At 35.3% G+C, this 15,100-nt stretch overlaps 1 protein-coding gene across 2 annotated transcripts in view; it reads right to left on the reverse strand.

Moving 5' to 3' along the window:
* The window catches only part of LOC123533991 (uncharacterized), a 35,197-nt gene extending 20,694 nt beyond the window's left edge, over positions 1-14,503 (reverse strand). The window contains exons 1-2 of one of the 2 annotated variants that reach the window (XM_053519712.1): positions 14,242-14,503; positions 1,536-1,716 (exon numbers count right to left, since the gene is read on the reverse strand). In XM_053519712.1, the coding sequence (XP_053375687.1) occupies positions 1,536-1,653 (118 nt within the window). In that variant the 5' untranslated portion in view covers positions 1,654-1,716; positions 14,242-14,503. Of the gene's footprint in view, positions 1-1,535; positions 1,717-14,241 lie in introns of those variants that run through there. The other variant, XM_053519713.1, reaches the window with a different exon arrangement.
* Positions 14,504-15,100: the final 597 nt, after the last annotated feature.

Below are 15,100 nucleotides of genomic sequence, written 5' to 3' on the forward strand. Positions count from 1 at the left end.
CAAATAATAGATATCGCAATTTTTTAAAAACGAATGATTAAAGAATGTACCAAAAATATGCATTAATTTAAGAATACAGAATAATATATACAAAGAATTCGGAAAGAAGCAGAATTATCAGTTCATCAAGGCTATCTTTCAAATTAAAGTTTGGTCATATTATGAATAATACAAAATGACTTTTTCTTTCTTTTTTTTTTTTTTTTTTTTTTTTAAAATTATTAAAAAATCCCATATGAAGAAAAAAAGATGACCGCGTCGGAGATCGAACCCGGACCGCCACGGCAATAAAAAAAGTCTCCAGATCGTTCGGCAAAAAATAATATAGGTATCTAGAAATTAATAAATTAATCATCGTTATATTTCTTAAGAATGCTTTGAAACTCAATTACTGACAGACTATATTTTACGGAAACACATGAGAATTAGTTGCTTTAAGTATATTTTGCGATGAAAATTAAAAGCATTTGTATATTTATAACTGCGAATTAAAGACTAAATCCTCCATAGTGTTATTTTAAACGACAGCGGATCTAGGTTTCGGCGTTTCTGAGTTCAACAATTAATTTGTTTTAAATTCTCCAATTACAATCTTCTTTTTTTTGTCAATGTGAAGTTGCCTACAATCTATAACAATTTGTACCGCCAAAGTCAGACTAGCAGACGACAATATTTTCCGTAACAGCTTCCGAGTACTTATGGATAACGGCGGAAAATGCCGGAATTTTTTAAGAAATGTTCACTGTACACACTAAAATGCAAAAAGGACCAAACAAACCATTATAAAATTTAAAACAAATTAAACGTAACGAAAATTTAATAATTTTTCTACATTTTTAGGGGTATCGAATTTTTGATTTTTTGCGGAAAATATCTCATTTTATCTGTTATATTTGAAAAAGTCAGTTTTTTTTATCCGTTTCCTACAGAGTCTATATGAACTGAGGTGGGTCTATTTAAAGTCAAAAAGGACCAACCAAATATTAAAATATTTTTTTAAAAAAACATTCATAATATCCGGAATAAATTAAACTTTAATTTGTGGGGTATCGAATTTTTGATTTCCAAATAGAACTTTTTCTATTGAAGTTTAAGTGATTTTTTCCTTCTTTGTTTATATAGGCAAATTTATCGATTTTCCAATAGATCGATGTAACTAAAAGTTGGTAATGAAATGATTTTCATTTCCGTACACCGAATCAAGGCATTATTTCACGTTTTCCGGATAAATGACGTTTCGCCATCACTTCCGGTTTATCAAACGTGCAGAACTACCTTAATACTTAGATAAATGGTTTATCTTTTCAACGCACGCCTGTTCCGTGCCCCGATTATTATAAAATATAGGTCAAACTCCATGTAATAAAGCTACGCCGAAAAAAAATCAGTTATTCCAGCCTCTTGTTATTTCTACTACTCGGATACTAATTACCAGATTAGCAAACAACAAAATCTTACACATGACGATTTCAAATGAATATTACTGAAAAAAAAAAGCATTACAGTGATTGAATAATGTATTTTTAAGTGCTTACCAATAGTGGCGGAAGGCCAGTTATCGAACTCCCTTTTAAGGAACCTATTGAACAGCTGTGTTTTACCAGAAACACCTGTTCCTACGATAACAATTTTTAGATTTCGATTCCGATCCATTGATATTGTTCACCCTGAAGAGTCTGTTTCCTGACTCTTTCTGTGATTCCAAACTTTTCAATCCTGAAAATAAATGAAATAAATAAAACGGACTCATGGCTCATTTGTGTGCATGTAGAAAAATGAAAACTGACTAGCAAAGGCGACTTAAGCCTTACGATGCTGGACACGATTGATTCTGCCTTTGCGACCAGTGTAGATCATCCGTGCAGCGAGTCTGATCATAATCTGCACTGTTCGTATTCTGTCAGTATCTTTTTGATAAGCACCCCTATTAATAGTTTATGGTACTGTCCAAATTGAAAGATGGCCGAGTTCATTATAGAAATTTAGCAGGGTAAGGATTAATTCAAACAATAAACGACTTACTTGTGTACGTAACATACCCTAATTATCATTCGCTGCAACAAACAGTGAAGCTATAACATGATTTAAATTCATACAGCAAAGCCGGTGTAAAGTGACAGTTTTGTTGCTGTAAAGAATCATTCTGTTATAAGCACTCTCGTGCATTTCAATTTTAATACTATTTTTCATTTTTACTTGATTTTTTACTGCCAGCGCAAAAATCCTTCATTGCAAATGTTTAATATCCCTGCATGTCCCCCCCCCCCCACCCCCACCCCCTTCCCAAAAGATACTTTATTTTCATTCGGAGAAATACAGTTACCCTCTCCCCACCCCTTGCGTACCAGTTGCCGTATACTTCTCACGTTTATAAAAATTTAACGTCCCACTCAAAGCAATTATTCAATAATTAGGGTTATTGCTCAAAAATAACCAGGTTTATTTTAGCGACGGTTAGTCGTTTTGATTAGATATTAATCGTACAGAAGTTAAATAAATGAATAAGTAAATAAATAAATGAAATATAATTTACTATAAGAATAGCACTCCAGCTTTAGCGAATACGGCGGAAAATGACGATGATTACCGAATTTGTCGTCATTATCAATAATGACGTCATAAGCACCCTCTTTTCACGAGGAAGCCAATGCCTGACTAGCAAAATTCTGACAAAAAACTTTATCCGATTTAATCGCTGAAATGAAGGAGAAACTTGCTAAGAGAAGAACGGCAGATGATAAACAAGTGCCTAGTACTTCTCAGAGCAAACGATCGAAGACGGGCGAGCCGGTCCGACAGAAAATTCTGAAGTTTTGCTGAACATGTCAGATTGTTGGTTACACAAGATTCGGTGCATACAGGTAATGTTGATTGCAACGTTATAGATTGTGATTCTTTGCTAAATAAACTCAGATAGTTTTAGTAATAGAATGTCAGGGTGTGGTGGTGATAGTCTGCCTTCTGTGGCAACAGATGCCTATTCTGCTTTATTGACCGGCCAAGCGGGTATCGAACCTATGAAATCGCCCTCAGACGACATGCCTATACATAGACCAATACTGTAAAGCATCAAACTCGCCAAATATGGCGGGTGGAATATATAAAGCTGTATTGAGCTGTAGGTCATGCTTTAAATTTCAATTGCTGCACTGTAAGTATTCTGGGAAAGGAAGTGATTAATGAATTAAATAGGTCTAATAGATCTAGATAAAATTTAATCGTGACAGTGAGGCGATGATTCGTACCCTTAATATTCCGATATCCAAATGCCTTTAGTAATTAGTATAGAATCTAGTTTAATAATAATTTATTGTATTTGTTATCAAGGCATACAAACAACAATATGAACATGATAATCATAAGGAGGATAATTAATTATTTATACAAATGGATTGGGCCAAAAGTTATGTCAACAATTTTGCAATTAATCACTTTCATTTCAGTCTGATTAGCCACGTCTGAAAAAAAGCGTTATCGTACATTAGTGATTCACATTAAAATAAACTGTAAGTTCCATATATTGATCTATAGGAAACGAAATAGATATTATAATTTGCTGTAGGTGGTACATTTATCTCGTGAACAGAAACTTTCTTCAGCATGTTCTGCATCAAACCTATAGAAAAACAGTTAGCATCTATTAAAATTATGAATGAACCTATTGCATAGAGCTTTTAGCACAATGTAAAGTCACGTTCGTTTTATCTCAGATGCTCACGAAAGAAAAAACACACAAGAATAGATATGAATATATCTCCTCAAATATTTTTGCTTTCAAATGTTGTAATTTGATGTTAGAACCTTGTAAAAATATAACTTATAGCGCTAATAGACTTAGAGCTATATAGTTGGCCAATGAATATACGTTACTTATTCGCTGTTATTCAGTACTGGTACATGACGGCGAAAGAAATGCGCTGTGGCGTAATAAAGCTGTGACATCACCAATGGAGAAAAGCAAATCGATAATAAAGGTCAGAGGGTGACTTTCTTCAGGTAGTGCGAAGTGCTCATAACATGACATATAGCGTATAACACACACAAAAAAAGCATAAGAATAAAATTAATGTTCTATTTGGAAATATTTTTCTTTTCGCCCTTAACTCTTCATTGTGCTGGTACATCTTATCTGAAAGACCAAAGTACCTCAATTAGATTCTACGCCTATTTTAAATAGTTTGACTCTAAATAAGTGACAGCTCATCTCTGTGAAAAATTTTTCAGCTTTGAACTTTGAACTATGATTAGATACAGATCATCAGTTCATTAAGCAAGTTATTTTATTATGGTCGACCGCCAGCACCTGCAGCAACACACAAACACCACTTAAGGAACGCCAGTAGTTAAATACACGTATTAGTAAAACATTCTTAGCTCGAAAGCAGATCCGTACCTTGCATCGTACGTGCTTATAATCTCTATAGCACATCTTCAACGTATAGTAATAGGTATTATAAAGAATTGCACCTGTAATTGAATTTCTTTTCAACTGAGGGCGCAGCACTCGATGTATTTCCATAATTAGAAATTTGGGTGATCAGTGTCGCGCATCCCGCACCAGCTTATCCTTATCGCATATTTTTCGAAATATATTTTAATAAACTCGACATTGTACGTATGGATTATTTTTCAAATTAAAATCAATATCCTTCACTGGAATTATTGCAAGGCCACTTCCGATTATATAATAATAACAATAAGATGAAAGACGAACCAGTTCCTACACAACATTTTGCAGTAATTTGAAGGAGCTACAATTTTTAAAAAATGAAATACCTGACTTTTATGTGGCTGGTGGTTTTTGTCCAATAATAAATGTCATCTAAGCTTTTGGACCAAATAATGGTCTTATTGTGAAGATGTTGTCATTTTGGCATGACATAAAACATAAAGAAATCAATTAAGTGGATCAAAGATTAACATTTATTCCGTTTTAATAGGACATACTTGACACAATAACCGATACTTAGTATTTAAAATATCTACACGGTAACCATATTTAAGGTTTGAAGCAATGATATTTAGGTTAATCGTGCATCAATTTCGGATCGATAGCTATTTGATTTGAATTTTCGGGTGAATAATTTTAAAATTTATCGTAGTGGCAAAAATGAAAAACGGATAAGCGGGCAGGCGCATGTGTGATAATTTAATTCGTTAATTTTATAGACTGAATATTATATGCGTTTACGGATTGATTTCTCCATGGGTAGTTCATAGTTGTTTTTAAATGTACTGTAAGAGATTTCAGTCTCAGTAGAAGTCAGTGCCTTGGTTGATTTACCGTGTATGTACACAACCGCAGTTTGTCCGTAAAGGTAGGAACGTTCAAGTTTGTCCGTTAGTAATTATGTACCAAAACGCCATTCTGTCCGCAAAAGGAGTACCGCCGGTCTGTCTATTCAGTGCCAGGGTTTATATAAGTAGTAAATTAAATGAAGTCAAACGCAAGCTTGTCCGTGTAAGTTATAAGGTATACAAATGTCTGTTGGTATGTGTAAGTGGTGCGGTATACAAATGCCAGTAGATCTATGTCCGTGTAAGTAATCAGGGCGTGTCCGTCCCCGTGTATAGAATCAGTTTTGTCCGTATAAGTGCAAAATTGTCCGTGTAAATAATAATGTACACAAATGTCTGTTGGTATGTGCAAGTTGTGCGGTATACAAATGCCAGCATGTCCGTGTCAGTAATCAAGGTGTGTCCGTGTCCGTGTTTATACTAGCATCATTTTGTCCGTTTAAGTGCATATGTCTGTTGCTATGTGCAAGTTGTGCGATATACAAATGCCAGCATGTCCGTGTCCGTAATCAGGATGTGTCCGTGTCCGTGTTTATACTACCATCAGTTTGTCTGTTTGTGTGCAAACTTGTCCGTGTAAGTAATAATGTATACAATATCTTTTGGTATGTGTAAGTTGGGCGGAAAAACAAATGCCAGCTTGTCCGTGTCAGTAAATCAGGGCGTGTCCGTGTTTATACTAGCATCAGTTTGTCTGTTTAAGTGCAAACTTGTCCGTGTAAGTAATAATGTATACAAATGTCTGTTGGTATGTGTAAGTTGTGCGGTATACAAAATGCCAGCATGTCCGTGTCAGTAATCAGGGCGTGTCCGTGTCCGTGTTTATATTATCATCAGTTGGTCCGTTAAAGTGCAAGCTTGTCCGTGTAAGAAATAATGTATACAAATGTCAGTTGGTATGTGTAAGTTGTGCGGTATACAAATGCCAGTATGTCTGTGTCAGTAATCAGGGCGTGTCCGTGCCTGTGTATATACTAGCATCAGTTTGTCCATTTAAATGCAAACTTGTCCGTGTAAGTAATAATGTGTCCGAGAAAGTTACTGTTCCGGGCGTGTCCATGTATATATCCTCGGCGTGTCAGGGCATATATCAGTTGTGTATAAAAGTGTACATGTCAGTTGTGTATGAAGTTATGTATATCCGTGTGTTGGTTTACGCGGTAAGGTTTTTGTAAACTCGTGTGTAGGAAAACTAGGTTTACGGTGTAATTGTTATGTTAACCCGTGTGTTGGTTTTCGGTGTAAAGTTGTGTAAAGTTATGTAAACCTGTGTGGTGGTTTACGGTGTAAAGTTACGTAAACCCGTGTTGTGGTATATGATGTGAAGTTGTGCTAAGTTATGTAAACTCGTGTGTTGGTTTACTTGTGTTTCTGCCGGTCAGTTTAAGTGCGTGAACAAGGTTTTGCCTATGGAAGTGTTCCTAATTCCTAGTTTGACGGTTATGCTGGGCAATGTTACTCTAAACATTCAATTCGAAACTGTCAGGTTACACATGCTCCTACAACAGGCCTCCTTGATACCACAATGGTCCTCTCCTTGTGTATCGTTTCACGTGTCCATTGATAAACTTCGCCGTACAAATGGAATAGGGCATAAGGAAATAGTTCAGAACAGTCGTAACAGGATTCTCAAAATTGACATTTCTTATAAGCGATAGAATTATAATCATTATTTCGCGCAGATGTATCCATTCGTCTAACTCCGGCCTTGATTTTTTCACTTGATAAACTTTGCGTCGCACTTCGACTCGACGAGAGAACTTAGGCTAGAATTTGGCGGAAATTTTCTCGAGAAAATTTTGTGGCGGAAATTCTAGCTTTAGAGTTACATGTATTTTCCAGCTATTCGAAATTCATTAAAACTGATAATCTTAGTAAATCTTTTACCATTAAACGTGTTAAAGTGAAAAGTATTTTAAGCCTCCCCTGTTTACTGCGTACAACAAAATTTAAAAATACGATCTTACAGGGCCTCGAGGTTCGCTCGTGCATATTTTGGTGTCTCTCGAGTAATCCTTGTTGTTTGGCTAATGTTTTGGGGGGCCCTGCAGCCGGTTGGTGCATACTAGTGTAGCAAGTTGTGCATGTGTAGCACGTTAGTGCGTGGTGTAACACATTAGTGTGTGGTGTAGCACGTTAGTGCGTGGTGTAGCACGTAAGTGCATGGTGTAGCACGTTAGTGCATGGTGTAGCACGTCAGTGCATGTGTAGCACGTTAGTGCGTGGTGTAGCACGTCAGTGCATGTGTAGCACGTTAGCGCATGGTGTAGCGCGTCCGTACATGGTGTAGCACGGTAGTGCATGGTGTAACAAATCTAGCGTGTTGTGTAACACTTTAATAACTTACCATATTAGTCCACTGGGTCAAGCAAATCAGGGGGTGGCTTAAAATTTTTTATTCTTCGTTTGTCACATAACACCTTAAGCTTGAGTTTCCGCTACGCGCCAGTCAGATGTGCTTAGTGTGTTTCTATCGCGACTTCAGAATTACTTAGCGGCCACATATCTCCACAACGACAGCAGGACAAATTATAGGAAGCTTTACGCAATACAGGGACAGACGTTTAATTTGAAAACAGTGTTCTAAGGACTTGATCTATCTGTCGCCAATATGGTCCCGCGATGGATCTGATCTATCTGTCGCCTATATGGTACCGCGGAGGATCTGATCTATCTGTCACCTATTTGGTACCGCAGAAGATCTATCTATTGAAATAAGCATATTGACACTGACTGTTTAAATAAGTAACAATTCATAGTGCTAGTTGTAATAAATTTATCACTGTGTGGGCATTTGCCGATATGAATAATGATGATGATAATAAATAATAATAATAATAATATAATAATAACAATGATGTCTTTAATTGAAGTAAAGTTGTTGTGTTTTTAATTATTGTTGGGAGACCTAATCTTCCGTTGGGTATGAGATTCCCCCAAATGTACATGAATGGTCACCATAAACAACTATTACGCAAAGCAGACCAAGCTGTTCAGGAATCGAACCAAGTGTGTTGGATTATGGTAACCGGAGTCTTAAAATAATTAGGGTTATTGCTCAAAAATAACCAGGTTTATTTTAGCGACGGTTATTCGTTTTGATTAGATATTAATCGTACAGAAGTTAAATAAATGAATAAGTAAATAAATAAATGAAATATAATTTACTATAAGAATAGCACTCCAGCTTTAGCGAATACGGCGGAAACTGCCGATGATTACCGAATTTGTCGTCATTATCAATAATGACGTCATAAGCACCCTCTTTTCACGAGGAAGCCAATGCCTGACTAGCAAAATTCCCACTCACCACACCCTTATTATTACATTTGTATCTTTAACGCTATTTTGTTGTTTGTGAATATCGAAAACCTCATTTATATATTGTTATGTTGGCTAATTTTGAGTATTTACTAGAGTACTGCGGGAGATTTTATCTGCATTTCAGTGCCAAGATGAATTCAAGCGGTCTAAATATTTCACGGCTCCCAGGGCAGAGGAATCAAGCTCCTGAGAATAAGCATTACACAAGTCAAGGGCTTAAAATTAATGGATGACAAGAGTATCAACAAACGTAGTGGAACGTTCTATCTGTACACCACGGATCTGCGAGGAGTGAACAAAGTTCTCTATTCTATTTACACAGTCGCTAAGTGAAGGGTTCAAGCCCAGCGGAAATTCTAGCTTTAGAGTTGCATGTATTTTCCAGCTATTCGAAATTCATTAAAACTGATAATCTTAGTAAATCTTTTACCATTAAACGTGTTAAAGTGAACGTATTTTAAGCCTCCCCTGTTACTGCGTACAACAAAATTTAAAAATACGATCTTACAGGGCCTCGAGGTTCGCTCGTGCATATTTTGGTGTCTCTCGAGTAATCCTTGTTGTTTGGCTAATGTTTTGGGGGGCCCTGCAGCCGGTTGGTGCATACTAGTGTAGCAAGTTGTGCATGTGTAGCACGTTAGTGCGTGGTGTAACACATTAGTGTGTGGTGTAGCCGTTAGTGCGGTGTGTAGCACGTAAGTGCATGGTGTAGCACGTTAGTGCATGGTGTAGCACGTCAGTGCATGTGTAGCACGTTAGTGCGTGGTGTAGCACGTCAGTGCATGTGTAGCACGTTAGCGCATGGTGTAGCGCGTCCGTACATGGTGTAGCACGGTAGTGCATGGTGTAACAAATCTAGCGTGTTGTGTAACACTTTAATAACTTACCATATTAGTCCACTGGGTCAAGCAAATCAGGGGATGGCTTAAAATAGTTTTTATTCTTCGTTTGTCACATAACACCTTAAGCTTGAGTTTCCGCTACTCGCCAGTCAGATGTGCTTAGTGTGTTTCTATCGCGACTTCAGAATTACTTAGCGGCCACATATCTCCACAACGACAGCAGGACAAATTATAGGAAGCTTTACGCAATACAGGGACAGACGTTTAATTTGAAAACAGGGTTCTAAGGACTTGATCTATCTGTCGCCAATATGGTCCCGCGATGGATCTGATCTATCTGTCGCCTATATGGTACCGCGGAGGATCTGATCTATCTGTCACCTATTTGGTACCGCAGAAGATCTATCTATTGAAATAAGCATATTGACACTGACTGTTTAAATAAGTAACAATTCATAGTGCTAGTTGTAATAAATTTATCACTGTGTGGGCATTTGCCCGATATGAATAATGATGATGATAATAATAATAATAATAATAACATGATGTCTTTAATTGAAGTAAAGTTGTTGTGTTTTTAATTATTGTTGGGAGACCTAATCTTCCGTTTGGGTATGAGATTCCCCCAAATGTACATGAATGGTCACCATAAACAACTATTACGCAAAGCAGACCAAGCTGTTCAGGAATCGAACCAAGTGTGTTGGATTATGGTAACCGGAGTCTTAAAATAATTCTGTTGTCCGATTCCATTACAGTTCAGCTTGCATTAAGAGCTTCAAACATAATTAGTTCTTTAAGGACGCTCGCTACAGTTTCGTAATTTTTTTTCTCAATAATAGATTTTGATGAAATGTTTTGTATTAAAAGATCATGTTATGACGTATTGAAAAATGAAATAAAAATACTAGGTCACCAGCTTTGTTTCAATTTTATTTGCCCCTGGATATGGTGCTATTTTTAACATTTTTCAAAATTTCTATAATCCTAAAAATTATTTCAGTAAAGTACAATAATCAGCATAAATTTGATATCTAAGCATTTTTATAATGGAAAACAATATATTTATTTGAAACATGCTCAGAGAAATAAAAAGAAAAAGATTTTGTAAAGAAAGGAATACTTGTTCAGCAGACCCAAGGGCTATTTTTTCATATTTTTGTCAGTTTTAAGTTGGTACGTCTGCTATTTTATCGAGTTTCACATAATAGAATTTAATCAAACTCTGCACATACCTTTGGTTATGTCTACCTAATCTAAAACAAAAAGAAAATTGATAGGTCACCATATTAAGATTTCGCTCAAATCAAATTACAACGAGGTGGGGTGTGGCGGGCATTTATACAAGGAAGGTTGTTACGAAATACTCTTTCAGTGTTTGAGCAAATGACTTAGAGATATATCAAATTATCAAACAGCAGATTTCTTAATAAGCGGATTTTAAGGTGTTTCTGAAGCATTTTGATGTCATAGAACGATGAAAGTTTCCGCCTTTCTCCGAACAAAACCTATAGTTAATGAATACGGATGTACGGTATGGGTACGGTACGGGATTAGAAACAGCTGTGACTCAATCAAGTGCAGAGTTGGAGCGCTGGTATAAATTACAGACTCCAGTATATGTCGGATTGAAGCAATCTGAACTAAAAGTACTTTAAATGTATATATTTTGTAACCATGGTGATACTTACCCTAACGTCTAGTCAGTATATTATACATATTATACATTAAATGCATGCGAACATACAATAATTTGCGAATTTTTGCCGTACGCGACATTAGATAATCACTTCCGGGCATGCGCAGAAGACTGCTCCAACCCTGCAATGAGCTACATCGATAAGAAACACAACCAAATTGGCACGGTGTTGGGGTAAATATCGACCCGTCCGGAAAAACTGTAGCGAGCGCCTTTAACAACACTGAAATGAACTAAAAACGTTGTCTCTTAACGCAAATAGTATCTTAGCATACACGGGCTCTCGGGCCAGCTTGACTGTAAATACGAGAAATGTTAATTAAGTCGTGAGAACTAGATCATATATCTTAGCCAAGAGTTAATAACTCAGTCCATTGAATTAATATCTCAATGTAATTACTGATTATACTATGTAGTCGTGGGAACCAGACAGTCCTTCGTTATGTTTTTGGACTGTTATATGTGTATGAAAGATAAATCAATTGTGTTTTTGAACATAAAATTTACTGATCAAGTTTTATTGGGTGTTAAAAGTCATGTCCTATATTTTGACACATAACATTTTTTTCAGTTTTTGTAGCAAAAGTGACTGCAGCTAATTGCATATTTTGTCCTATATGTAATTTATTTATTTTAATATGACGTATTTATCTATTACAAAGGAAGATTTCCCTAATTTCTTGAGAGACTTTATACAGCCATTCAGTTAAAAATGAAAATGAAATTTTAGCCCCATTAAAATACATGGTACTTTCAATTTGGAAAACAATGTATAATTTACAGCGTCCATACTTTCCTATCTAAAAAATCATAGGCCTACAGTATTTAGGACACCTTCTTTGCAACACAATAAGCTAGGTTTAAAAAGCGTTTTCAAACGTTTAAAATTTTTTTTGAGAGGGGTGGGGGTGGAGTCACATCTTTTGGAAATACTAATACACTGACAATTTTTGACAGTGACGTCATTTTGTCAACAAACTATAAATAATCACGGTATATCCCAAACGGATGTATACTTAAAATAGATAGAAATAGGTCCTTATCATAATAGAAACTCTAAGTAAGGTTTGGTCCAGGGGTTGTGTTGGCTACTTGTCACGCAGGCGATGTAAGTTCGAAACCAGAGGTAGGTGATGTATATTATATATATATTTTTTTCTTTTGTAGCAAAAACATATATTGTTTGAAAGATCAGTTACATTTGCTTTCTTTGATTTGGAAAATAAATTGTTTTTAAATGGTTTTTTTTTTTTAATTATCAATCATTTATTTTATTATGAAGTAGATCTATACCAGATGTTAATGCAGCATATGCCTGTCTCACCGTCAGTCCATTGTGTTTTAGAATAAATATTGCTTTCTCATTATTCTCCGAAGGCTGGTTACAGTTAAAAACGTGTTCATGGCCTTTTTAACTATTTTATTTGGAGTGAAATGGCAAACGTTTTCTATACAATTTACTATGTACGCATAATTCGTTAAGCACTAGAAAATCCAGATAACTATATATAGCTGAATAAGAAAATAGTGTGCGGGAAAAAAGTTTTGCCGACCGGTTTCGAACTCGGTACCTTTCGGTTACTAAGACAGCGCCGTTATCCTCTGGGCTACGTATCCATGCAGGCTACAGGTAAAGAAACAATGATAATCCAGTTCAATATAAGGTACTAGCATTTAGGAATGACCTGTCGCTTTTATTAATAGATTTGAAAGGTTACTGGAATAAACCACTTCAGTAAAGGGGTACCCTACCTTTAAATAACTGCCTCTTCGACAATTAAGACGCCGTGGTGCAGTGGTAAGCGTGACGCCTCTAGAATCTAACTTTTGTGAGTTCGAATTCCAACGGAGATCAATATATATATATTTTTTACATTTAATTTTTTGTTTGTTTCATTTTATATTTTGGTAACATACATTTAAAACGATAATAATGTTAAAGATGTATTTGAATTGCATTACTTGTATCATTTTGCTATTTTCGCATATAACACAGGTTTTTCAAATATCTTTATGATTGTGAATTATTCAACATGGTTGACATAGCTCTTGACGATTTAGTCATTCAACTAGCTGATGACACTTATTAGGAGGAAACCGACGCCGCCAGCGAGTGTGAGGATGCTCCATTGGGCGCGTGTGTTTGAAATGTATTGAATGTATTGAAATTGTATGAATGAAATTAAAAATGAAATTGAAATGATGAAATAAAATGAAATAAAATGAAATAAAAAAAAACATGAAAAATAAAATAAAACAAATTCAATCATAAAAAAGTCGTCTTGTGTGGGTTTCGAACCCACAACCTCTTAATCGCAAAAGTTAAATCACTAGCAAGATTCCTCAATTCTACCAACTAAACTATCAATGCACGGTATTTGAAATATATTTATAGTTTTAAATAAGTAAAATATCTTTCAACCCCTTATTTAATAAATGGAACAGTCTGGAAAATCCAAATCTAAAAATAAAAGCGACAGGTCACTCCTAATTGCTAATAAACATTGGAAAGTAAACACAATATGACGTCACTGTCAGGTATCCCTGGTCGGATAGTACTACTCTCGCACGGTATTTGTAACAATAATATGTTAAATGTTACTATTAAGAAAAAAGGAATCGGGTAGTGAAACCATTATCCGTGACAAGATAGTTGTACTACTTTTGTACTACTATTGACTATAAAGAAAACCCTGATTTACCATGAAGTAAACCTGAATTACCAATAAAGACATAATCGACTTTTCCGATAATGTTCTCTTTTTATACAGTTCGTTTTCGTAAACATGATGTTTGTAAACATTAAAGATTGCGTTTTGTAACCTAAACTCGGGGTTCCATATTTTAGTGTGAAAAACGTGAGCTCAAGCTAAAACAAAACATAATCAAAAAGTAGAAAGGACATTTTGTAAGCAGAGAAACATGTAAACACGTATGACCTAGTAATCGAACTGTTTTAACAGAAGAAAAAAAAAACCGATCGAGAGATATGACCGCCATTCATCGTCAGCCACCATTCTTAAATGTTTTCAAAACTCTTAAAACGTATCTATATAATGTAAAAAATCGTCTATATACCTGTACTACATTTATATCTGTCCCGTTTCGCATATATCCGTGTTTACATTAATGTTTATAAGGCCGTGGTATTCCCACAGTCATGCACCAATGCATTAAGCTGATCTTATGCTATCGATTAATTTGCTACTGTTTAAATAGTTTCTACCCATTAATAAGTTGAAAGTCAAAAGTAAACAAATCCTATTTTTTCCATTTTTATTGCGCAAATTCGTTTGTCTACGTTAACGGCGCTTTCGATACTGAAAGCGCTTAAGTAGGGGTTTATTATGCGGACAAGAGCGGATATGCGTCATTTTAAGTATCGTTGTGGAGAATCACATGATCAAAATAGTCTCTAAACCAAAATAATTTTATGAATAATATGAGATAAAATTGAAGCAACTTTTGCTGTAAATCTAAAATATAGCCTATCATATGGCAACATAGATGTATCCTAAAACTACATAGATTTCAATCACAATCACTTCCTGATTATCTAGAACACTTCAAGAAACTTAGACTTCTTATTTTCCTTAGTGTTTGTAATTACAGGATATCTATCATTATTGTCAACTACATAATAATTTAACAATTTTCATTAGTCATATGTTAGGCTATGTTTAAATTTTATATATTATCCTGGTAGGAAATTTATTCATGTTTTTATCAAAATATAACTTTTGTTTAGAGATTATTTTGATCATGTGATTCCCTACAGTGAGTATTCAACCCACTTTTTTCTTTTCATTTTTTGACGTTAATTTATGTTAGAATTGTCATGAAAAGTAGGTGTAAGAAAAAAAGTAATGTTCTAAAAAGGCACTTAGATGCGACCTGAAGTTGTCGTTTTTATATGAAACAAAGGAGAATTGAATTA

Source organism: Mercenaria mercenaria, chromosome 12, assembly GCF_021730395.1.
Source record: "Mercenaria mercenaria strain notata chromosome 12, MADL_Memer_1, whole genome shotgun sequence".
In the NCBI taxonomy this organism is placed as follows: Eukaryota; Metazoa; Mollusca; class Bivalvia; order Venerida; family Veneridae; genus Mercenaria; species Mercenaria mercenaria.